Source organism: Nicotiana attenuata, unplaced genomic scaffold (assembly GCF_001879085.1).
Source record: "Nicotiana attenuata strain UT unplaced genomic scaffold, NIATTr2, whole genome shotgun sequence".
Lineage (NCBI taxonomy): Eukaryota > Viridiplantae > Streptophyta > Magnoliopsida > Solanales > Solanaceae > Nicotiana > Nicotiana attenuata.
Window position 1 is genome coordinate 226,023 of NW_017670817.1, and position 27,437 is coordinate 253,459.

The 27,437-nt window shown below is 38.6% G+C and overlaps 1 protein-coding gene across 2 annotated transcripts in view; it reads right to left on the reverse strand.

Annotated features, from left to right (window-relative positions):
* Positions 1-328: 328 nt before the first annotated feature.
* Positions 329-27,437, reverse strand: part of LOC109243622 (mediator of RNA polymerase II transcription subunit 23) — a 65,692-nt gene continuing 38,583 nt past the window's right edge. For both annotated transcript variants that reach the window (XM_019410583.1, XM_019410584.1), the window contains exons 16-21: positions 21,968-22,116; positions 7,031-7,271; positions 6,161-6,935; positions 2,063-2,244; positions 1,041-1,144; positions 329-885 (exon numbers count right to left, since the gene is read on the reverse strand). In XM_019410583.1, coding sequence (XP_019266128.1) covers positions 687-885; positions 1,041-1,144; positions 2,063-2,244; positions 6,161-6,935; positions 7,031-7,271; positions 21,968-22,116 — 1,650 coding nt within the window. In that variant the 3' untranslated portion in view covers positions 329-686. The remainder of the gene's footprint in view (positions 886-1,040; positions 1,145-2,062; positions 2,245-6,160; positions 6,936-7,030; positions 7,272-21,967; positions 22,117-27,437) is intronic.

Consider the following 27,437-nt stretch of genomic DNA (forward strand, 5'->3'; position numbering starts at 1 on the left):
TCTGATGTTAACTTTCTTAATCTACACTGGTCAGTATACTCAATCGTCATAATTCATCATTTAACCGACAAATTTTCTTCCACTCAATTACTACAAGAAGAATGGATAGACAGAAGTTGCACTAAACATAAACAAAATGTTCAATAACACCAGATATGGAATTATTTGTAAAGCAAATATAACACAACTTGGAAAATGTAAGGAGTCGAACTACAATTTCAGAAACACAGTTGCCGTAACCCAGTGTTTAATAAAAGATTCAAGTATGACGAAATATCAATTCAGAAAACTTTGCAATGATTTTCATATTTATTAAGCAAAGATAAGGTTAAAATGGATGGTCTAACAAAATCCTTTGAATTAGTACCGGAATTTGCATATCAATTGAAAAGTTAAAGCAACGCTTCAACCACCTAAGCCTAAATAATCAGTACAAAATTGTAAAAGTCTTCATATACACCTTCCCTTCTTATTGGAGGGGTGGCATTTCAGTAGCTTTGTGCTCCTAAACAAATATTTGGCACACAGTTCTATATTTATCTATATCAGTGGTGATAGAGATACAGCTGCAAAAGCATCTTAATGCCATCAAATAGTTGCATTAAATTCCTGGAATCAAATACTCTTCTTTTTAAGATGTACATAAAGGAGCACTTGATAAAGAAGCTAGCATGATACAACAATAATTAAGGAGTTTGGACAATTTTTGGGTGAGTTGCAGCATAAATAGAACTATTTGCATCACTGCTGAGGTGGGAAAGAAGATGTTGAACATCTGGACGCAAATTTTCTGTTGCTCGTCCAAAAAGAGCCAAAATTTCAGATCTAGGTTTGCTAGACGCTTGCACTGGCCCTCCCTGCCCCTCGTAATGAATTACATGATGCCTGAGGAATAAATTGTTTAAGCATGGCAACAAAATGACAAGTGAAGCAAAACGATGCTGTAACTGCTGAAGAATAAATTAAAAATGTAAAAAACATGCATTAAGAAAGCTACAACTTTATAGATAAAAATACATGGAGAAGAAAAAGATTCTTACAGGAAGTCAATAAGATCAGTGATTTCAGTTGCTTCAATAGGTGCTGATAGCTGTGAGTTCCTCCCAAAGACATCCACCAAAATATTCAAAAGTAGCGATAGTGTCTACCAGATGATATTCCAATAGATGGAAGCGAAAGAAATGGAAACAGAAATGACTTTAGCAATGTGCTCACTTTCCTAACTTAAATCAGTTCCAAAATAACAAATCGAAAATAAATTATGAACATATTCGCATACTATAGATATTTATGACTTCCATCATCCCTTCTCCATTAGAATGTAGAACATAAGAAAGATCTGAAGTGCCTTTGATGGATACATATTTCTATCTACATTGTTATAAACATGAAGACCCAAACTGAAATGCTGATAGACGAAAATAACCCTGTAAAGTTGATGGAATTTCATGCCCTTTAAAATCTAAGTATTTTTAAAGGGAAAACCAAACTTGTCCAGCAAGGACAAAATTTTTGTAAACATTAAGCAGAGATGGACTTCGATAAAAATTAAGTGCATGTGAGCAAACTTTAATTTCTGTTTCCAGGCCTCGTGACTATGTGTCCAGCGTATATTTACTTCCAACCTCAAGATTTCAGGGAAATGAGCAATGTACAATGTTTAATCCCTCTGTTATTATTCCCCAGTACTTGTGCTGGTGGGAGGTAATAATACCCAGTGGAATAGTCAAGATGTGCGCAAGCTGGTCCGGACACCACCATTATAGAGCATCGTAACTGACTATCAAAATCCTATAAAGGAATTCAGGATCAGACCTAGACTAATCTTCCGGAGGAGATGGGCTTTTGAGAAAGAAAATAACGACTAAGAGCAGGCTGCTCTACCGTGGTCGGTTGAATCAGCTACATCGATCGTGGTGTAACCGCCCAAAGCACTATTTGCGATCATTCATATTTTCTTTTCACATGGAGAAAACAAGGAAAATTATGCGGGAGAATGATACGCGAGCATAAAATATCACATTAAAGAGAAAAATGAACATTTACTCGAAAAGGTTTGTACCTTACTGAAAAGGGTCTGAGCATTGGCCAACCTCGGAAGCAAAGGACCCATAATACGAAATGCTATTCTTAATACCGCAACAGATGTCACAGGCCTAAGGTGCTTAATGATAAGATGAGTTCCCTCAAGCCATTCTTGGGGTAGATTACAGAAGAAAGCATGTAGCAGTGCAACAACATTACCTAGAAGACCAAAAATTATGTCAGTGGACTAGAATTCCACATAACAGAAAGAAAGTTGAGAAAGGCAAATAGCAGCTAAGTTATACCTAGAGAAAGAAAATGAACACTTATTGAAAGAAAACAAGATACAAAAATATAACTATCTCAAATGCAGTGTTATCAAAAGCGATCACTTCTCGCTAAAGCGACTGAAGTGAGACGAGGATTAATACACTTCAGCATGTCGACCCAGTGTGCTTCAATGATGTGCTTACATTTTGCGCTCAAATGCAGGTCACTTGAGGCGAGAAGCAGTCACCTTGTTCGAGCACTTCTTTATTTTTATTGAGAAGATAACAAATTGAAAGCCTTCGGGAGTAATAGATAATGAAAATTTAGGAATTGACTTATTAAGGAGGACTCTGGAAGGATGCTTAGTACCGAAAAGGAGTATCAGTTACTCCCCAAACTAATAAAAGTATTTTCACAACAATAAAGTGCATTTTAATGGCATGCAGACATGACCACAATTGCGCATTGATGGCTTTAGTGCAACCTGCACTGGAATTATTTAATCCCCTGCTTTTAAGCTAATTGACAACCCTTATATAATTAGAAGGTGAGATATAAGAAACATTATATACATTCACTTTTGCCTGACCTACTTCACAATTTAGGTTGTCTCAAAAGATTGACCTCTTTCCTTAACTGGAAATCTTTATATATATATATATATATGTGTGTGTGTGTGTGTGTGTGTGTGTGTATTTTGCGAACCTACTACATAGTTGTAGTAGTTTAGCATTGTATACATCTTTTATTTTCCTTAAATACCCCTAACAGCATGTTATCAATGCATAAGTAAGATGGATATTTTTGTCTTTCTACCCAATTTGGTTTTCTCCCTTTCTCTCTCACATTTTGCTCTTCCCAGTCTCTGCGAAGTGCAAACTGGGTGGACCTGAATTTTTTCTTTTTCTTAAAATTTTGCTTTCTATCCAACTCTTCCTCTCCTGATAGTTTCCACAAGCTAAATACTAAAATCTTCTCCATTTATATTTACTGCGAAAGGCTTATATTTCCTAAGATTTGTTGTCCAGCTTTATGGAATATAAAGGACATGAAAAAAAAACTCAAATCATAATCAAACCATTACTCCGTTGATAGGAGCAATTTAAACTGGAAAAGTAAAATGAGTACAATGCTAACGGAAAGGAGGAGTGACCGGTGGAAGAAATAAAGATCAACAGCTGCCGGAAATAAGAATAGGGATGGGGATTCACTGATGGAGAATTAAAAAAAAAAAAGGAAAGAAAAATTCGCCAATTGAGAAGAATAAATAGACGGCCTTCCGGACGGTGAAGGATAAGGGTTTTCAGTATTTTTATTGGAATGACCAAAACGCCCTTGGTATTAAAAGGATGGTAATGTTTTTAGAAAGGGCAAGACAATGAAAGCAAAAGTTGTAGTAGGTTAGCAAAACCAATGTAGATATATTCCTCACAAAGTTACTGCTGTTTCTGGAAAATAACATTTTGGTCCATGAATTATTACATTATTTCAATTTACTCCCCATATTATTCAAGCAAAGAAAGCAGAGAAGGACAGTGACACAATAGCTCTAACATAAGCAAGCTGTCAAGAGGGAGTCAATAGCTGCCTATTCTGCGGCGCTTATTCCCACCGCAGACTCAATAGCTGCGCTCTTTCTGGAAAATAACAAATTTGGTCCATGAATTATTACATTATTTCAATTTACTCCCCATATTATTCAACCAGTACTTTAAAAGGCGGGGGTATGAGACGGGGCATTTTACTTAACGTGGGGCGAGGCATAAGCCCCAAGACATTGTGCGTAAGCCCCATGGACCTTTAAATTTCTCAATTTATAAATTAATAAAATAGCATAATAAGCACAAAAAGTATAGAAAGTATATTAAAAGTTTAAGAAAATTAAGAAGGATTAAAATAACTCATAAAAAAACTACCATTTTCTTATAAATATAGTTTAAAATACTATGAGATAAAAATCAACTATAATGCATTATCTTTGGAACAATTAGAAAATTACAATTTACTAAAAGATATTACTAAACTACACAATTTACCTCTCTAAAAGTTAATAATCAATAAACTTCATCAGTACTGTAATTTCAAATATTACTCCTTCAGAGTAAATATAAAATTGCTTGCAAATACTTCTTCCATTTCAATTTATGTGAACCTATTTCTTTTTTAGTCCGTGCCAAAAAGAATAACCCCGTTTCCCTATTTAGAAACAATTTACCTTTATTCAATGATTTATGGCCACATAAAATACATGTGCCTCATTTTACACCACAAGTTCAAAAGTCTTCTCTCTTTTCTTAAACTTCGTGCCCAGTCAAATGGGTTCACATAAATTGAAACGGAGGGAGTAGTAAAATAACAAAAGTCTAATAATTTTGAAAGACATAAAACTAAGATATGAAGACCTATAATAAGTGAAGATGGAAATCTTGACTATCTATTTAGAGAAAAAATATTCAAATGATATTCACCATCCCGACGTTCTCAATTAGTAAATATGCAATACCATGATTCATTATTTTGAGCTACTCTCAATCTTCATATTTCTATAGATGAGTAGAGCTTAAATCATTCATTTGTTGAAGAGTTTTGAGTGTCGACAGTACTAATTAAGGAATTTTCCGAATGATTTGTGTTAGGAACTATTAGGCGAGCCCCGGGCGTTGAGCGTTAGGCATGTTTCGGGCACAAAGCCGAGCGTTTGGGGCGTAAGCCTCACAGAACTAAGCCCCACACGTGAGCCTCGGGGAGTTTTGATCCGCCCCAGGGGCCTTTAAAAACACTGTATTCAACAACATTTGACCTTTAATTCAATCACATGTGCACTCTTAATCCCTGAATTTGATGAAAGCTAATGAGTACTCAAAAATTAACAAAATAACTATTTGAAATATCATAAAAATAAAGAGATAAATTCAAAAGAAAAACAGTAGCAGAACGTGATAACTGCCGACTTCCTGCCACTTTTTATCCTCTTCTCCCTCGTCATCTGGAACATAATACTGTTGGCTAGCTTTCTAACCAAGGGCAAGGGGTCGTGTAGTGGGATGAGAAAACTTTAGTGGACAGGAAAATAGAAGGGTGGCGAGGAAGGGGCCAGGAGGTCGTGGTCATATTCTGGCTTTTGTGCTCCTTTCATTTCCATGTCTCTGCTAAACTCGAGTCCTCGGAATGTTTCATCACCGAAGATGATGATGTTATCCTAAATTTTCTGATATAGTGTCGGAACAAGCTTTTAGCCGTATAGCATCTTAATTGGTTTCTATCTTCATTTTCTGTGTATGCCAAAATTTTATTCACGCAAGTGTTCCAGTATTACATGCAAACTTTGATAGATAAAACTACTGATAAATCAGAACATTATTTACAAATACACAAAGGCGATGATTACCTTCATTTTGTAACACTCTAATAGTAAGCACATGATTAACTTTGAAATACTTGAGCATGTTGTCGCTGGTGAAAGCAGTAGGAGGATGAACAAGAGGTTGGAGAGGATCAGCAAGCGCGAAGTTGGAGGAGGAAGTGGAGTCGTCATAGAGTTCTACTACGTTTTATTTTTTATTTTTTCTGTTTTAATCAAAATTCTCTAGTTTTTACTATCTTCCATTAGTTTCTGTTAACTCTAAGTAGTAAAGTGCACGTATTGTCCAATTAAAGGCAAACTATGTGAAGTTAAATGATATGGAACTAAATCCGGAATAACGCATTACTTCATATACCAAAATCGCAATTCTCCCCTTTTTTCCATTCAACACTTTTGGCTTCTTATGATCACACTGCCAGTCAATAGAGGTCAATCAATAGAGACCGGGGGAGTGAGCAAACAAACAGGTAAAGTTATTCCAGAGAGTTTAAGAAAGCGTACCAATGGCTGTTGAGGTATTGTCCTGTGCAGCCCAGGTGGGGTCTAGTAGAGCATAGCTAACAGCAGATTCTAGTTCACCCACTGATCTTTTTGCATCAGTAAGCCACCAACTTTCTTTGATTATGCGTGCAGCTTCAACATATAGCTGTACATGAAACTCCGGAGGAAGTTGTGCCAAAAGAAGACCACAAGCTTGGATCAACAAGCAAGACAGCTGTTGGCAAGTATAACCACTACGTGAAACAAAATTAGAAGTATTCATTCCTGAAACCGATGGAGTCGTCCTAGTTGCACCCAAAGAATCAGAACTTCCCCCTGAAGGAGAAGTAGGCAAGATAGAGCCTTGTCCAGAACTACCAGGAGCTCCATGTAGCCCATTGCTGGATTGGACAAGGGTTGGTTGTATGTGAACAACAATTTGAACAAGAGCTGAGACAATCTGCGAAGGACAAACAGGCAGAGAAAGTAATTCTATTACAGCTGTTTCAAGAGTCAGCTGGGTGAAAGTCCCAGGGTCTTGCATCTGATAATATGGTTTCTGCACTTCAGAAGAATTAGTTGGCCCAGGTTGTGACGTGGCTTGGATCTTGCCATGGGGAGCACGCGTAGAATTATTTGCAATATCTCCCATTGCTGCACATTTGGAGCTATTATTTAAAGCAGGAATAACATGATTCACCAGTCCTAATAAAAGAGTAGCAAAGTAGTCCAATGGTGGACACATGGCTGCATTTGATGAGTTGATATGTTGCGGGAATGACTCAGAAAATGGAATCTGAAAGGAAAAAAAGAAAAAAGAATGACTCAGTGATTAGTAAAAGAGAAGGGCAAAAACAATTAGCAAGTTACAAAAGCATCAACCATCATCACCTTTTTAATATCCAAGATATTTAATATGCGGAGTATTAGCTTTCCAGGAAGATGACCATAGAAATAAGCCAGTATATCACGAACAAACGTAAAGTTCAGAGGATAGTAATGAAGGAAGGTCGAATAAACTTGGAGAGCTCTATCAGCTGCATCCATAGCGTCATTTTCAATAAGTCTATATATGATTAGGGGGATGATCGGAAGCAGGCGTGCAGCAATATCATCAAAAAATGTTGGATACCTGAAACCATAATGATCAAGCAAGAAAAGGTTAATAGGTGTATCCTCGAGATCTGAAATCTGAGAATTGAACAATATATTACTACCTATGAGCATAACAAACAAGAGATGATACAATGTGTATATATATATATATATATACACACACACACAACATACACACGCATGGATCATCAAAGAGCTGATAAAACTAACACCGACATTTGCATCACCAGTAAATTTCAACAAATGGAAAATAAATAAATGAAGAACAGTGAAATTGAGGTTAAATAACACAGGTTTGATGTGCCCAAATGCAAAAAAAATCAGATATTTACGATGGTTGTTCCAGGAGAATGGGATGACAGATGAAGATGTATACACAAAATCAAAATCGGATGGTTGAAATGGAGAAGTATAAAACGGTAACATGATAGAAGGATGCCTACCAAAGTGAGAGGTAAGTTCTATAGAACAGTTATAAAACCAACAACACTAGATATCAACATCGCAGAGACTCAGATGCCAAGAGTACTAATAACCCAAGTTGAGATACGGTCACCCATTGGATAGAGGTTAAAGAGATACCTAGCTTATCGGGTTGGGATCAGACATTGGAGATACCTAACTTATTTGGTTGAGATCAGACCGTTGTCACTAGCTTGACATTCCCATAATCATCAATTTTCCTACCAATCAGATTCCTTACTGATCACTGTGTCAGAAATGTCTATTCCAACAACAATTTGTATTCCTTCATAATTTTAAAGATGAGAAGACAACATGAGAAAATTTAGAACACATAAAGCAGATATATATTTTTTGCATTTAGCATTTTTCTAAAAGATAAGTATGTTCCAGTCTGGGTGCTAGACCTTATACCTTCATTTTTGAAACTACTGTTTATGTTCAGTAGTCTAGAGTTGTTCCAAAGGGGAGCGCCTTGGAGCAACAGTAAAGTTGTCCTCACGTGACCTATAGGCCATGGGTTCAAGCCGTGGAAGCAGCCACTAATGTTTGCATTAGGGTATATTGTCTACATCACATCCTTGAGGTACGGCCCTTCCCTGGACCCGTGAACGCGGCATATTTTGTGCACCACACTGCTCTATTCTAGAGTTGTTCTCAATATACTTGGTAGCATGTACTTAGGATATGAATTTAGCATTTGAAGCAAGCTATGTTGCCTGGACTTTCAAAAATCTTGCCACATCCGTGTCGGATCCTCCAAAAATGCACTACTTATAGAGGATCGGACACGCACCCAGTTACATTTTCGAAGAGTCCGAGCAACATAGGAAATACGTATTTCTCTACAGATTTCAGTTGAGTCAAATTCAAAAAGTGATTAACTTAATGGGAGCAAGATCATCGAGTATTGTTACAGTCCCATAATTTGGGTCGTGACAAAACACAATTATAAGTTCTGCAACACCCAAAAATATTAAACAACGAAAACTAAGCACGAATACACGAATAAGCATTTCCAATGATCAGTGCTCAAAAGACCTAACTTGCAGCAAATTGTGTTTAATAGAATTGATTATTCAAGCTAAATGCCTAATGGGTTTAGTCGTACTGGTCAACCAAGTTAGCTAGAGCCTCAGAAAGCTGCCAACGACTATTTGTTACCATTTTCAAAAGGAAAGCTGCCAACGATGACGTCAACACTGTTATTATAAATTTTTCAGTGCCTTTCATTTGCATATAGAGAAGTAAGCAAGCACTATGACCAGTTACATACCAATTCAGACAAGAAAAGTAGGTTATTCTCTTGGGTAACTCAATGCATGTATAATACATCGAATAGAAGAAGTTGAATTCTGGGGCTGGAAAGGCAACGTAGTTTTAATTCGATCAGGCGAATCATTAAATCTATCTGAACCAGCAGGAATACTTCTTGATAAGCAAATATATGTATCGACCCGACCGGTCATATTGAGCTTTAACATTCCGTTCGAGGCCTTAAGTAGCTTCGTATATGCATTATGACTTGCGTGTATAGTTGGTTTTGATTTTCGATAGGTTCGGAGAGTTTTGGAAGAGTGATTCTCAATTTGGAAGCCTTAAGTTGGAAGAGTTGACCAAGGTTTGACTTTTGAGTAAACGACCTCGGAATCGGAATTTGATGGTTTCAATAGGTTCGCATGGTGATTTTGGAATTGGGAGTGTGTTCGGATTTGGATTCAGTGATTCCTAGAAGGTTTTGGCTCTATTTACCGAAGTTGGCAATTTGAAGGTTTGGAGAGTTCATGAGTTTGACCGGGAGTTGACTTTGATGGTATCGGGCTTCGATTGGTGTTTCGGAACTTGGATAGGTGCAATGTTTCGAATCTGGCAAGTTTGGTTGGAATCCGGAAGGTTTAGGCATGATTCCGACGTTCGGCAAAGTAGGAAAGTTTGGAAGCTAAGAGATGGATTTTGATTGCCGATTCTTGGTTTCGATGTTAGTTGTGGTGTCTTGAGCATTTGGATAAGTTAGGATAAAGTATTCGGGCTTGTTGGCATGGTCGGATGGGGGCCCGGGGGCTCGGGTGTGTTTCGGATTGGTTTCAGACCATTTGGAAGTGGTTAGGACGATCTAGTATTGGTGTGTCGCACCTGCGATGGTTTTTGCGCAGGTGCGAGGCCGCAGAAGCGATGGATTGCCGCATCTACGCCTTCGCAAAAGTGGGGGTTCGTGCGCAGGTGCAAGATTGGGTTGGCTCAGGATGTAGCGCATATCCGCATTTCTGGTCGCATCTGCGAATCCGCAAATGCGATAGTTTCTCCGTAGATGCGGTGGGGGATGTGTAAGTGAGGATCGCAGATGCGATCGATATGTCGCAGAAGCGACCCTTTGTTCCGTAGATGCGAGATCCTTGGCAGACTTCATATTTTCGAGGGTTAGCTATCTTTTCATTATTTTGAATTTTGGAACTCGGTAAGAAGCGATATTTAAGGAGACTTTCATCACTACTTTGCATGTAAGTCATTTAAACTTGGATTTGATTATATATCTTGAGCCTCTGCGGAATTATATACTTTAATCACGGAATTTTAAAGAGAAAATTGAGGTTTTTGTCTACTACTTAAGAGGGTAAATTTTGGGGATTTGAGGGTCGATTTGGACTCGGTTTTGAAATCTAATCACATATTTGGACTCGTGGGGTTATGGATAGTCGGGATCTATCCCTTGACTTGGATTTTGACAATGTGGGCCCGGGTTGGGTTTTGTTGACTTTCGGGGATTTGATTAAAAATTGAAGCTTTATCGTTTGGATTGATTCCTTAAGCATTGTTTGACAATATTGAGTTATATTTGACTAGATTCGAGTCATTTAGTGTTGGATTTTGAAGGGAAAGGCGGTTGTTGGTTGATTTAAGCTTGCTAGGAGGAAAGTCTCTTGTTTATCGTTGTAGGAGGGAATTCTCCTTATAGGTGATCTATTTGCTACATGTTGCTTGACTTAGGAGCCACGCATATGCGAGGTGACGAGCGTATATGCGTAGCTTGGTAATGACTTTATCCGGTAGAGATTGACTTATGCTTATGCCTTGTTTGGACTATGTGAGCTTATTATCCATGTTTCGTTTATTCCATTGACTACGTGATAATTCATAATTATGATTTAGGAGTTTATTTAAGGTAATGACTTGTTGAACTGGACATAAAGGATTGTTTGCCATGTTGAGCTTTAATGTTAATCCGTAGTCATATACTTGTCTAATTTGCTCCATGATTTGGTGGTTATGTGGCTTAATTGACTCATGTTAGATAATATGATAGAAACTTGTGCATACGTAAAAAGCTTATTGAACCGTTGTGATAAATTGAATTACTTCCTCCGTTTCAAAAAGATTGTCTTAGTTTGACTTGGCACAAACTTTAATAAACAAGGGAAGACTTTTAAAATATGTGGTCTTAAATAAGCTATAGCATTTGTGTTGCTGAAAAACTATTGAAACTTGTGGTCTGAAACTTGCCATGACATTTGTGTTGCTAAAAATGCTTCCTATTAAGCAAATATTGAAAGGTACCAATTTTTTTGGAAAAGAGTAATAAGGAAATAGCCCAATCCTTTTTGAAACAGAGGAAGTACATGATTAACCATAGTCATCTTTTAACCATATGAGCTTTTATCTGCATTCTTATTGTTATTTGATGCTTCTTTATAACTCCTTCCGTTTCAATTTAGATAATGTAGTTTGACTTGGCACAAAATTTAAGGAAAAAAAAAAGAAAGATTTTTGAAATATCTAGCCTTAGAAACTTAAGGGGCGAAAGTTTTATGGGACCATGGCATTTGTGTGGCTATAAAAGCTTATCATTAAGAGTAAAGTGAGTAAAATAAAAAGCTTAAAGTTAAATTGTTTTCAAGTATAGAATTATGACATTCATTTTGGAACGGACTAATAAGGAAAGTATGTCATTTAAATTGAAACGGAGGGAGTATATTATTTCATACACATATGCATGAGTGAGAGTTGGTTGTTATGGGAAGTTGAGGAGTTGGCACTACGGACACTATGAGCGGACAATTATTGGTTATTGATCATTAATTGTAAAATGATCAAACACTTGGATATGGATCCATCCCTCCGGAGTCAGGTGATTACTCATATTACTTACCATGGGCCCTGTGAGCGTAGACACACGGGATTTTTGGTGCTTGTTTGGACACGTGGCATGTGTCAGGCATATGGATTTGTGTTGTGAGGTTTGAGAAAGGGATCCTAAGCATGCAGATTTGCATATCTTATACTCACGCAGTGGCATTGATGTGAGGATTGAGGTGTTGATATCTTATTTTATTAAGGTTATTCCGAGTGAGAATCTCTCAACCCAACATAGGCTCTTGGTGATGGACTTGGAGATCAGGAGGACAAGGAAGAAGAGAGTTGTGCATGGTTCACCCAAGATCAGGTGGGGAGCCTTGACAAAGGACAAAGCTTGGGAGTTGGGGGGGAGTTGCGGGAGAAGTTGGTGGCTATGGGGCATGGAGGAGTAGTGGGGACAGGAGTGGTATGTGGACCATAACAGCTTAGGAAAGCTGCTAGAGAGGTGCTAGGGGTCTCAAAAGGTTGCGCTGGAGGATAAAGAGGGACTGGTGGTGGGATGGAGAGGTCCAAGAAAAGGTAGAAGCCGAGAAAGCAGCGTACTTGAAGCTTGTGGAGAGCAAGGACGAGGAGAAAAGGGCCAAGGAGGAGGCGAAGGTAGCGGTTATGGTGGCTAAGGCTGCAGCATTTGGTCGTTTGTACAAAGAACTTAGTGACAAAGGTGGAGACTAGAAGCTGTACAGGCTAGCCAAGGTGGGAGAAAGGAAGGCTCGTGACCTGGATCAGGTGAAGTGCATCAAAGACGAGGATGGCAGAGTATTGATGGAAGAGACGCATATTAGACATAAATAGAAGGCATACTTCCATAAACTCCTAAATGAAGAGGGGGATAGGGGTATTTTGTTGGACGATTTGGAGCACTCCGAGAGTCGTCGTGACTTTCGGTTTTGTAGGTGTATTAAAATTGGGGAGGTCGAGGGGGCTCTGCGTAAGATATGCAGGGGCAGAGTGACCGGACCAGATGACATTCCGGTAGAATTTTGGAAGAGCGTGTGTAGAGCAAGCTTAGAATGGTTCACTAGGTTGTTTAACACCATTTTTGGGATGAAGAAAATGCCTGAGGAATGGAGGTGGAGTACGATGATTCCGGTGTACAAGAATAAGGTGATATCCAAAATTGCAACAATTATAAGGGTATCAAGATGTTGAGCCACACTATGAAAGTTTGGGAGAGGGTGGTGGAAGTGAGGGTTGAGGGGAGTATGTCTATTTTCGAAAATCAGTTCGGATGCATGCCGGGATGTTCGACTACGGAAGTCATTCACCTTGTAAGGAGGTTGGTGGAGCTGTATAGGGAGAGGAAGAGGGACTAACATATGGTATTCATTGATCGAGAGAAAGCATATAACAAAGTCCCGAGGGAGATTCTATGGAGATTGTTAAATATGGCAAGAATTGATACTATGTAAATATGAAAAGATACACAAATCCCTGTAATCACAACCGCACATATCCCTGTAATTAAGTAATTAGGAGATTTTGTAGGCTTGTAATTGTAGTCTTTCCTTATTAGTATTTCTGTCAAAGGTTATTTAACCCAACAGCTTGAGGGAATAATCAAGCACTCTATTCACCATCTTTCTTCTCTTCTTCTTTCTCATGGTATCAGAGCTAGGGTTTTTAATCCCTGCTCCATCTCATTTTTCTTCCTTGAATTAAAAGACTATAGAAGAACCAGATCCTCCTAGGCCGACTCTTTAGTTTTCTCTATTTCTTCCTATTTCTCTTGTTTTGTAGTTACTCTCATTCACTACTTTCAGCAATTCATGTGTAATAAATACAACAATGGGAGATAATAAAGCATTTGAAAATCAAATTACTGGAAAGTCGATTTTTTTCTCTTCACCATCTCCAACAATTACTACTGTTAAGTTGGATGGTAGTGGAAATTATACCTCTTAGGCAGCTTCTGTACAACTGTGGTTTATAGGTCAAGGATATGAAGATCACTTGGTCAAGAACTATACAGAGATTGGAGCATCAGATAGACCAACTTGGGTTAAAATAGATGCTCAATTATGCAGTCTTCTATGGAACTCTCTTGACAGTAAGTTACTTAATCTTTTTCAGTCATATAAGACATGTTGCAGGGTTTAGAACAATGCCAAAACCTTGTATACAAATGACATACAACTTATTTACAAGGTAGTTTCAGACATTGTCCACCTGCAACAGAATCAACAAGACATGGCAAGTTATCTTAGTCAGGTAGAATCCTTAAGGATCAATTTGATTCTCTTATGCCTTTTACTGTCAACTTGGATGATCAGGAGAGACAGAGAGATAGATTTTTTATGGTTCTAACCTTGGTTGAATTAAGATCTGATCTCTCCTCAGTTCGAGACCAAATTCTTGCTAGCGCATCCGTTTCTACCTAGGAGGAAGTATCTGCTAAATTGTTACGCACCACATCTACACTTGAGGTAAACTAATATGATACTTCTATAATGGCCATACAAACTAAAAAATTTCAAAATGGAACCAGAAAAGGAAAGGGGAAAAGCACTGCACATTGCACATACTGTGATAAGGGAGGACATACACGAGATGTTTGTTGGTCGCTTCATGGTAAGCCTCCACGTAACAATGATCGTCCTCGACATGCAATCAATGTGGCTCATAGTGGAGATGGTATTCTACCTACACCAGATGTCAAGGATAGATCATCTCACTCTATCACTTTGACTAGAGTATATTATAATGATTATCTTCGGTATCAGGCATCAAAGCAACAATCATCTACCTCATCTACAGCTTGCACAGCGCAACCTGGTAACTCTTTTGCCTGTGCCGCACAGTCTTCCTTTCCTAGACCATGGATTCTTGACTCTGGTACTAGTGATCATATATCTGGTAACAAAAATTTTCTTTCTGTCCTAATCTCCATCTATCTTTTCTACTATTACCTTAGCTAATGGATCAAAGATTGCTATCAAAGGAATAGGTGCAGCTCACCCACTACCTTCTTTACCTTTAACTTCAATTCTTTTTGCACCTGAATGTCCGTATAATCTTATTTTCATTGGTAAATTAACCAAGAACCTCAAGCGTCTTGTAATCTTCTCTGAGGATTCTGTTTTTGTGCAGGACCGGAGTACGAGACAAGTGATTGGAAGAGGACATGAGTCACTCGGTCTGTACAAGTCTTTCAAAGCTGCAGATGATGGTCCCTAGTCTATCTAGTTCATCTTTGTTAGAATGTGAGTCATGTCATCTTGGAAAACACACTCGTGCTTCTTTCCAGAGCGTGTCAATAATAGGTCTTCCTCTATGTTTGAAGTTGTTAACTCGGACATATGGGGTCCAAGTCGTATGAGTTCTTCACTAGGATTTCATTATTTTATTACATTTATTGATGACTATTCTCGGTGCACTTGATTATTTTTAATGAAAAACATATCTGAATTGTTCTCTATTTTTCAGAACTTTTGTACAAAGATTGGCAATCAATTTGGTGTTTCCAAAAAGAAATTAATCAGTGATAATGCCCGAGAATACTTATGTTCTTCTCTTTCTTCCTTTATGTCATCACAAGGTATATTACACTTGTCTTCTTGTGCACATACTCTACAAAAAAATGGAGTTGCAGAATGAAAGAACAAACATCTCATTGAAACGGCTCGGACATTACTTATTCACAATCATATTCCTTTACGTTTTTGGGGTGATGCAGTTATTACTGCTTGTTATTTAATTAATAGTAACCTCCCCTGTTTTGCAGTACAAGAGTCCACACTCCGTGCTTTATCTAGAACAACCTATATTCCCACTTCCTCCATGTGTGTTTGGCTGTACTTGTTTTGTTCATAACCTTACCCGGGAAAAGACAAACTTCAGCAAAAGGCTATCAAATGTATCTGTTTAGGGTACTCTCGTCTACAAAATGGATACAAATGCTTTGATCCCTATAAAAATAGGTACTTAATCTCAGCATATGTTTCATTTTTTGAGACGTCCCCATACTTTTCTCCTAATGCATTAAATCAGCCATATCCATAGTTCTCCCGGTTCCAACTTTTTCGCCTCCAACTCCAGCTCCACCACTCCAAGTTTATTCTAGACGCCCTCAGACCTAATTCTCAACCTACTATTCCAGCTGATGCTTCTGATCCTAATACAGGTACACAAAGCCCGCCGAGTGACTCATTGCCTTCTCCAGCAATGTCTCATGCTTCGGTTGAGCACTCATCGGATGTCGCTTATCTCCCATTGCTTTATGAAAAGGTACTAGAACTACTGCCAATCAAACTCCCACTTATACCTTTTTAAGTTATCATCGTTTATCACCTTCATATCATGCCTTTATTACTACCTTATCCATTGTCAAGGTTCCAAAGACAGTGGAAGAAGCAATGGCCCATCCAGGTTGGCGTCAGGCTATGATTGAAGAGATGACTGCCTTACATGATAACGGTACTTGGGAGATAGTCCTTTTACCTGAAGGGAAAACCACAGTTGGTTGTCGATGGGTGTTTACAGTTAAGGTAGGTCCAAACGGAGCGGTTGATCGCCTTAAAGCAAGATTGGTTGCAAAGGGGTATACTCAGGTGTATGGCGTTAATTATGGTGATACTTTTTCACCAGTTGCAAAGATGGCATATGTCTGTCTTCTTATCTCTTTGGCAATGATGAATCATTGGCCTTTTTTTCAGTTGGACATTAAGAGTGCATTCCTTCATGCAGAACTTGTTGAAGAAGTATATATGGAGCAACCACTAGGGTTTGTTGCTTGGGGGGTTGGGGGGGGGGGGGGGGGTTCTTTATGGTCTTAAGCAGTCTCCTAGGGCATGGTTTGGCCATTTTCGAACTGTTGTCCAACAATATGGAATGACCGAACAGAAGCTAATCATTCAGTATTCTACGGGCATTCATCTCAAGGCAAATGTATCTTTCTAATTGTTTATGTTGATGATATTGTCATCATATGATCATGAAGGTATTATCCAACTTAAGCAGCATCTTTCAAGTCAATTCCAGAGGCAAACTAAAATATTTTCTGGGCAAACTAAAATATTTTCTAGGCATTGAGGTGGCACAATCTGGCAGCGATATTATCATCTCACAAAGGAAGTATGCCTTAGATATTTTGGAAGACACTGGTATGTTGAACTGCAAACAACAAACCCGTGGACCGTCCCATGGATCCAAATACTAAACTTGTTCCGGGACAAGGGAAGCCTCTAAAAGATCCCGGAAGATATCGAAGACTTGTTGGCAAACTCAACTATCTTACGATCACGAGACCTGACATCTCATTTGTTGTAAGTGTGGTTAGCCAGTTTCTCCAATCACCTTGTGACGCTCATTGGGATGCAGCAATTCGCATCCTAAGATATGTCAAAGGTTCTCCGGGACAAGGTTCATTGATGAAAACAAGGGACATGCAGACATTGTTAGGTATTCTGATGCAGCTTGGGCAGGTTTTCCCTTTGATAGACGGTCCACTTCAGGTTATTGTAATTTAATTGGAGGCAACCTAATATCCTGGAAAAGTAAAAAGCAAGATGTGGTGGCTAGGTCAAGCACAGAGGTAGAATATCGGGCTATGGCATTGGCTACTTGCGAGCTTATATGGCTAAGGCAACTTCTATAGGAGTTAAAGATTGAAGGGGACGAGCCGATGAAATTGATTTGTGATAATCAAGCCGCATTATATATCGCTTCAAATCCAGTATTAAATGAAAGAACGAAGCATATTGAAGTGGATTGTCACTTCATTCGACAAATAATTGAGTCCGGGTGCATTGTTACGAGATTTGTCAACTCCAAAGACCAACTAGCAAATGTCCTCACAAAATCACTCCGAGGATCCAGAATTGGCGATATCTGTAGCAAGTTAGGAGCATATGACTTGTACGCTCCAGCTTGAGGGGGAGTGTTAAATATGGCAAGAATTTATACTATTTAAATATGAAAAGTACACAAATCCATGTAATCACACAAATCCCTGTAATTAAGTAATGAGATTTTGTAGGCTTGTAATTGTAGTCTTTCCTTATCTGTATTTCTGTCGAAGGTTATTTAAATCCAACAGCTCGAGGGAATAATCAAGCACTCCATTCACCATCTTTCTTCTTTTCTTCTTTCACAGAGATGTTTGGAGGCTAGGGGTATTCCTGTGGCTTACATTAGGTTGATTAATGACATGTATGATGGAGCTAAAACACAACTGAGGATAGAGAGAGGGGATCCGAACCACTTTCTAGTTGTGATGGGGTTGCACCAAGGGTCGGCTCTTAGCCCATTTTTATTTGCCTTGGCGTTGGACGCTGACATGCCACATTCAAGGGGAGGTGCTATGGTTTATGTATTTGCTGATGATATTGTATTGATTGACGAGACGTGAAGCAGTGTTAATACAAGACTGGAGGGTTGGAGACAAACCCTGGAGTCTAAAGGTTTCAAGTTGAGTAGCACCAAGACGGAGCATTTAGAGTGCAAGTTGAGTGATGAGATCGATGGAGCGAGCGTGGACGTGAGGCTTGATACACAAGTCATCCCTAAGAGAGATAGTTTCAAGTATCTTGGGTATGTTATCTAAGGAAATTGGGAGATTGAGGATGTCACACATCGTATTGGAGCGGGGTGGGTAAAATGGAGACTCGCATCTGGTGTTCTATGCGATAAGAATGTGCAACCTAAACTTAAGGGTAAGTTTTACAGAGTGGTTGTTAGACCAACCATGTTGTATGGAGCAGAGTGTTGGCCAGTCAACAACTCACATGTCCAGAAGATGAAAGTAGCAGAAATTAGGATGTTGAGATAGATGTGTGGGCATACCATGATTGATAAGTTTAGAATTGAAGATATTCGTGACAGCGTTGGAGTAGCCTTGGTGGAATACAAGATGCGGGAAGCGAGGCTAGGATGATTTGGACGTGTGAAGAGGAGAAGCACAGATGCCCCAATGAGGAGGTGTGAGAGGTTGGCCTCGGTGAGTCTGAAGAGAGGTAGATGTAGGCCAAAATAGTACTGGGGAAAGGTGATTAGGCGGGATTTGGCGTTGCTCCAGGTTACTAAGGACATGACCCTTGATAGGAAGGTGTGGAGGTCGAGAATTAGCGTAGAAGGTTAGCAGGTAGTTGTGTGTGTCTTCCCTGTACCACTAGGATTGGTAGTTAGCCTTGTATTCTATTATTGGTAAATCTCTATTACTACATGTTCATTACGCTTGTTTCTTAATATCTTGTTGTTGTTACTGTTTGTTGCTACTGCTTTCTTTTCATCTTTTCTAAAGTCGGGGGTCTTTTGGAAACAGCCTCTCTACCTTCAAGGTAGGGGTAAAGTCTACGACTTTGCATACACACTACCCTCCCCAGACCCCACTTGTGGAATTATACTAGGTTTGTTGTTGTTCTGGGCAGGTATTTGTGGTACCATCTAGCTGCCTAGGAGTGTTTGTTGGAAACTTCGTGGTGAGCTACCTTACTTTATCTGATCCGCAACACATGGAGTTCCCCTTCCGTACTTATTCATTTCTCTCTGTGTATTTCTTCTCCGAACAGATGTTATTGTTCAGCTGAAACTAGTTACTCTTATTAGATGCTTGTGATGTAGTGACACCGGGGTTTTAGGCATTTGTTAGACAATTGTAGCCGAGTTTATACCTGTTTTTGATTATGCATTTATGTTATTGATTTGAGATTTATGTCCTGCATTGTTATTTATATCATGAAACAGTTAATGGCTTAATAATTGAAGTCTATTGTTGTTGTTGAGTGTTGGCTTGTCTAGCAAGCAGGTTAGGTGTCATCACGACCATTGGTGAGATTTTAGGTCGTGGCAATATAGAAGTGTTATCCTAATGATAGCACAGCTTAACACATCTGTCAACTAAATGTACTCTAAAAATAGATTTCTACTCATTGAAAAGCATATCAACAACCATGAATGTATCTTACTCCCTTTTAGATAAAATAAATGTTGACTTAGGCCTCCTTTATTTTTTTTCAAGATTAAGACGTTTGAATTTGGATGCACATCGTAATATTAAGATGTGTATTAAGATTAAATGTCGGAATTTGAATACACATTCGAAAATTAAGATGTGGATCAATATCCAAATACTAAATGATTAAGACTGTTTGTTTTTACAACATCTAAATGTATAAAATTTATCTTTATCTAAAATTAATAAATATAAAATTCAAATAATATATTAGTTAATCTAATATTTCATTAACAAAATATGTTTTAAAAAATAATATGGTAGTTGGTGGTGATGATTGCTAACGGCGGTGCTTGTGGATGCCGATTGGAGGCGGTGGTTTTGGTTGATGGCGGTGGTTCTACGTAGTAGCTAGTGGTGATTGGTAGTGGTAGTTGTGATTGAAGAAGGTGGTGGTGGGTCGTAATAGTTTATAATGGTGGACAATGGCGGTTAAAGCTGATGATGACAGTGGGGGTAGTAGCTGGTGGTAGTTCAGGTGGATGGGTAGGTGGATGTGGTTGAGATGATGGTGGGGGTTAGTTAATAATGGTGGGGTTAGTGGGTGGTAATAGTTGATAATGCTGGGGTGGTGGGTAGTGGTAGTTGATAATAAAGGCAGTGGCGGCTATGATTGAGGATGTGGTGGTCGGTGTGGTTTAGTATAGTAGTTATGGGTGGTGCATAGTGGTAGGTGATAATGGTGGGCGGTGGTGGCGGTAGGGGTGTTCAAAACCAAACCGAAACCGAAGCTTAATGGCTTATTGGTATCGAGTTAACGGTTTAACGGACGAGGAATAGATTGAACTTTTTTTATTAACGGCTTATCGGTGTGGGGGCGGATTATTCAATTTTCTTAACGGATAATCCGTTAAGCCGTTAAGAATATATATATATATATATATATATATATATATATATATATATATATATATATATATATATATATATATCAAAAACCCTTCCACTTCAGTACTCTATCTCTAACCCTAGTCTAGGGATCGTAACAACAGATGCTCATCCGATCTAGTTATCAATGATAGAGTTCCCCACTTGGATTAAAGCCAAAAAGACATAGTCTCAGAGCTTTATGGTAACTTATTCTCACTCGGTCATCCTGTCATATCTTTGACACTCAGCTCATCTTCTCATAAGCTCATGTGATACTAAGCTTAGCGCCTCTCATGACAGTTGACAGATGTACACTTTAACCTTAGAACAGTTGTGTCACCTTGCTTGAACTATTCAAACATTCTCTGTAACACACATATTCCACTAAATAGAAGGAAGTTTTAGTAATTAGTACTTCATAAGAAGTCATACACCATCAGACCTCCTTAAAGGATATAATTGTACCTATCTTTGTCCTTGTCCAACATCTTATAGTAACCTTATCATGGTTGCCACTCTCTATGCAATGTGTTCTGCTTTTTTCACTCTACAACACATGACACACTACATCATTCTTATGTAGGCGTTAACAGACATGTATGTCTGGACTCAATGTATAATTTCCTATTCTGAATTAGGAAACAACTAATGCACGCTATATAGATTGAACTAGACCGATAAATCGCTCGATAACCGCCCGATAAGAGCTAAACCGATACCACTCCGCCCGATATCTTATCGGGTGGCTAGTGGATTAATACATTTAAAAGCAGATAACCGAGAAGCCAAACCGTTAAGAGTAAATAACCGCCCAATCCGTCCGATAAGCAGCCCTAGGTGGCGGTTAGTAGTGAATGTGGATTATAACATTTTAATGAAATTAAGTCTTTGTTATATATCTTAATCATTCAGACCCATTAAGTGATTGTGAAATAAAAAAACAAACACCCTTAATAACTAATATCTGAATAATTAAGATCCACACTACATGTTACCATTATAAAAAAAATTAAGATCCACACTTTAAAAAGAAGTGCACTTAATGTCTGAGATCTGAATGATTAAGATTAAGACCCCATTAAGTGCAAACAAATGAGGCCTTACAGATACAAACCTATGCTTAGGGAAGATCCGAATAAACATTCGACATAGAGATATGTTTACCTACTTTGCAACCATATATATACTTGATCCAACTGTTAATATCTAAACATTCAGCAATTACAAGGAACCGTTAGATTGCATATAATATTGTCCAAGATGTTACCCACTTGTTGGAAAAAAAATGTTCAATTTGTTACCTTTCCTTCCATGACAGATAGTTTCCAAGAGCTTTCTGCAGTTCCACACGCTTGAAAGGTCCAGAAGAAAGCCAATGTTCAGGTGGGCCACGATTTATGAGATAAAGTTTTACTCTTTGTTGGAGCTCCTTACTGTCAAGTAAGTTAATCTGTTTGGAATTTGAACAAAAGGTGTCGAAAAGTGAGAAAGAAAAAGAGGACGTTTTGATGTACCAAATATATCACTATTTCAATAAATTGCAAAAGAACTACTTATAACATTTGAAAGTCATCATATTTATGAATGTGAATGAAAAGCTCTTATGATCACGGTCAGGTTCACAACAAGAATGAACCACTTGCACAGAAAGCAAAAAAAAGGTCATCCTATGAGACACTGGATTTTGTTCCTATATGAGTGAAATCATTGTTTTGCCAGCTCGCAAAAATGTAGTCTTCACTCTAATTGTAACGACCCGACCGGTCGTTTTGATTATTTGCATTCCGTTCGGTGGTTCGAGGACATGAGTCCATATGACGTATTATGACTTGTGTGAAGAGTCGTTTTGGTTTTCGGGTGATTCGGGATTTTTGTGGGAGAATGATTATCAACTAGAAAGCTTTAAGTTGAAAGAGTTGATCAAGTTTGACTTTTGTGAATTTGACCCCGGATCAGAGTTCAAACGGTTCCGTTAGGTCCGGATGGTGATTTTAGACTTGGACGTATGCCCGAATTTACATTTGGATGGCTCTAGAAGGTATTGGCACGAATTGGCGAAAGTTGGCAATTTGAAGGTTTGGAATGTTCATAAGTTTTACGGCGAGTTGACTTTAATGATATCGCATTCGGATTGTTGTTCCGGGAGTTGGAATAGGTTTGTTATGTCATTTGGAACTTGTGTGCAAAATTCGAGGACATTCCGAGTTGATTTGATAAGGTTCAGCACAAGTTTTGAAAGTTGAAAGTTCATAAGTTCGTTAAGTTTGATTTGAGGTGTGATTCGTAATTTTGATGTTGTAATGCGTAATTTGAGGCCTCGAGTAGGTTCGTGTTATGTTTTGGGACTTGTTGTTATGTTCGGACGGAGTCCCGAGGAGCTCGGGAGTGTTTCGGATTATTTTGAGCATGTTGGGCAGTTCTGGTGTTGGTTCTTCGCACCTGCACAGATATGGTCGCAGGTACGGACTCGCTTATGGGATGGAGTGGTCGCTTCTGCGAAGGGGAGGTGTCCAAAGGAGTTCCGCTTTGGCGGAGGTTTTGGCACAGATGCGGGAGCGCTTCTGCGAGATGCGGAACGCACTTGCAGAGCCGCAAATGCGGCTATGGGTCAGCAGATGCGAGAAATTGTAAGAGGTCGCACGTTCGCAAATGCGAGACGAGAACCGCAGAAGCGGAGGTCGCAGATGCGACTAAGTGACCGCATACGCGGAAATGCTGGCAGATGTTATATATTTCGAAGGTTTGTTCATTTTATCACATTTTGAGTTGGAGAACTCGGATTTGAGCGATTTTGGAGAGGATTTTCACCACATGGATTAGGGTAAGTGTCTTTGAATCGGGTTTTCATTATATTTCGTGATTCCATCTTCGATTTTGGCATTTGATTGATGAATTTAAAAGAGAAATTGTGGGGTTTTACCTAAATTTTTCTAAAGTGAATATTTGAGATTTGAACATCGATTCGGAATCGAATTTGAGTGAAATTAGTATGGTTGGACTCGTAATTGAATGGGTTGTCGGAATATGTGAGTTTTGTTGGGTTCCGAGGTGCGGGCCCGAGTTGAATTTTTGGTTGACTTTGAGTATTTGATTAAAGATTCGACCTTTATCGCTTTGGGTTTATTTCCTATGGCATTATTTGATGTTTTAATTTGCTTTTGGCTAGATTTGAGCCATTCGGAGGTTGAATCACGCGGGATGGCGTATCTAAAGTGTTGTTTGGCTTGCTCTAATTTGATTTGGCATATTCGAGGTAAGTAATATATCTAAACGTGGATTTGAGGGTATTTAACCCTGGAAACTATATTATATGAGAGGTATTGGGGTGACGTACACGCTAGGTGACGGGCGTCACTAGAGTGTTCATGATTATAGGTGGCTTTTAGGCTATTATGGGATTGTTTTGCTATCATGCCTTGTTATATCCGTGTTTTCTAGACCTGTATGAACAATTGAGTTCTGATCATGTTAGAAATCATGTCTAGGCTATGTGCTACCTGCTTGAGTCTTGATAGGGCTATTCTTGTCGGTTCTGAGCTATTTGCTCTAATTGTACACATGTTCTCGGTCATGATGCTACATCCGTGTATGACATCTCTGTCTCAGTACTTTCTTATTTGATTCCTCACATGTTGATGCCTCCTATGTGTAACACTGTTGAACTGAGTATTGTGAGATGTGTTTATTTGAGACTTAAACGGTTAATGACTGAGTTTGGCCCAAATAGAGCAGATTTGGTATTGATTTTAAGGTGACGCGTACGTCAGGCTCATATTGGGCTAAGTGTTATTGATTTGGGGTGACGCGTGCACCAAGCCCACTATTTGGGCTTAGTGATTATGATTAACGGTTGGGCATAATCCACCCTTCCGGAGTCTGGCATGCCAACAGTGGGCGCAGGCACACTGTTTTTGATATACCTGCCTTAGTGATGGGCATTTAATCCAGGCACCTGTACAGTGCTAAGTGTTGTGTGTGTTGGTGAGGGCCTTGGGCCAGGCACCGTGAATGTGCTAAGTGTGGTTATTTTTTATGGTTTCACTATGATGATAATTGATGATTTGACATGTATATTTGACATGTAGGCATAGAGATGTATGTTCCTCATGCTAGACGGCATATGATAATTGATGATTTGACATGGATATTGACATGTAGGCATAGAGATATACTTTCCCCATACTAAATGGTAAACGGAAATTCTTATCTGATGTTATGAATTGAAAAAATGCAGTTCTTTTGATAAACTCATGTTTAAATGATTTCGGTGGTAAAATTTGGACTTGACTGTCATACTTGAAAAACATGTCTATTCTCCCGTAATTGTGACCAAGCTGAGCATAATATTATTTTGAGTTGTTTACTGTTTCTGACATTAACATATCTCATGTTATTATTGATTATTGATGTTGGACTCTGACTATCTTCCGAGCTCGTCACTGCTTTGAACTTGAGGTTAGGTTCATTACTTATTAAGTACATGGGTCGGTTGTACTCATACTACACTTCTGCACCTTGCGTGCAGATATTGCAGTTGATGTTGTGTATGGCGGGAGCTTGCATTGAAGATGTACATGCGTTTTGGTCATAGCTGCCACTTGTCCTTGGTAGCTTTAGATTTGCATATCTGTTTATGTATATTTCGGACAAATGATGTATTTGTTTCGTACCAGCTCTGTAAATTGTATGTCTTAAAAGCTCATGATTTGTACTACCAATCCTTGAGATTTTGTACGGAAGTTTTACTCATTGGCTCTTATTATTCTCATTTGAGTTGTGTCGAATGTTATTTGGCTTACCTATCGGGTTGGGTTAGGTGCCATCACGATTCACGACTAGATGGATTTTGGGTCGTGACACTAACACTTGTAATTTTCTCTCTTATTGTCAAAAGTAAAGAGACTTTCTCTCTTATTCAAGGCAAAATGAACAAGAATGAGATATGATTGTTGACCCAGCAATTCTCTGTAGAAGTGCAATGTCCCTCTCTGGGTACTGCAACTCCATAACTTTCATGCTCTTACCACAAAATTCGTCTTTCTGTCATACTCGGAAAGGAAAAGATAGAAGTTAACTTGTTTCAATATGTCAGAGGATAGCTCATAGTTGCTTCTACCACAGTAGCATGAACCAAAACAACAGGTATTTAATCCACTTTCTATAAAAGGAAAGACACATTCCAATCATTAGGAGAAAGAACCACTTAGAGTTATAGACTTGAAATAATTAACAAAGTCACCACCTACCTTGTTAACCTATGGTTGGACATGTAAGATGCTAGAGGAGCAGAAAACTTAAAAGGTGTTTATGTCAACAGCAATAAGAACCAATGTTCCAGAATAGTGTTATGGGACACCTTGAGATCATAATATTGTACATCTTCAGACGTTAAACCAGATAGGCCTGCTTTATGAATTGTCTTGGATGATACAAAAGAATGAGATTCGTGACTGGTAGGCTTGGAATCTCATACTAATCAAATGCTGCTGAAATTATTCATTTTTAGTAAATGAGTATACTTTGATTTCGTAGAAAACCAGAGCTAGAACTTCTGTTCGCCCTTCATTTAGTTCTTCTCCCCAGTTTTTAATTGTTGAAGATAGCTCCAATAGCCCAAACATAAGAAGATTGGAATTTAGCAATTCCCTATGACAAATTACAGTTCGATCAGCTGGACAGAGAATTCTTTTATGAATTGTCTTGGATGATACAGAGGAATGAGATTCCTGACCGGTAGGCTTGGAATCTCATACTAATCAAATGCTGCTGAAATTATTCATTTTTAGTAAATGAGTATACTTTGATTTCGTAGAAAACCAGAGCTAGAACTTTTGTTCGCAGTTCATTTAGTTCTTCTCCCCAGTTTTTAATTGTTGAAGATAGCTCCAATAGCCCAAACATAAGAAGGTTGGAATTTAGCAATTCCCTATCACAAATTACAGTTCGATCAGCTAGACAGACAGTAAAACATCATAGCCAAAGAGAAGATTGTTGAGTCCCACATCGACAATGAATGGGATGTGTGGTATCCTTATATGGACTTGGGCAATCCTCACCTCTTGAGCTAGCTTTTGGGATTGAGTTAGGCCCAATGTCCATTTGACATGGTATCAGAGCCTGTGTGAGATTCTGTCAGAGCCGATAGGAGATCCAACAAACATATAGATACTCTATTACCTAATTGTCCCGTTTTTGTGTTTGAAGGCAAAAATAATTTTGAAATTTGGTATCGCCATTGATGAAGGATTTGAGGAACCCCTAGAAGGCACAACATTGACAGGTGATGCAGCTACGCAATTGGAGAAGAAGAGACATTTAGATTATAAGGCACGCTACTATCTCGCCATCAAGGTCGAATTGCATTAAATATTTGCATGCAAAGTCATCAGAGGAGGCTTGGACAATCTTGGTGAAGTCATATCGAAAAGTTGTTGACATAAAGAAGGAGAAACTGCAAGAGTTTAAGAGTCAATTTGAGTTGGCTCGTATGACACCAACAGAGTCTATCAAAGAATTTTTTACAAGAATTGAAGAAATAGTCAATAGTCTAAGGACCAATGGAGAAGTATGGGAAGAAGTTAAAATTGTTGAAAAAATATTGCAGTCTCTAAGTTTAAAGTTTAGCAACAAGAAAGTTATCCTTAAGGCTACCAAAGATCTTAGTACTCTCGGACTTGATGATTTAGAAGGTGAATTGGTGACATATGAGAGATCATTGAATCAACAGAAAGATGAGACATTGGAGGAGGCATCACAAGAAAAAGATGATCA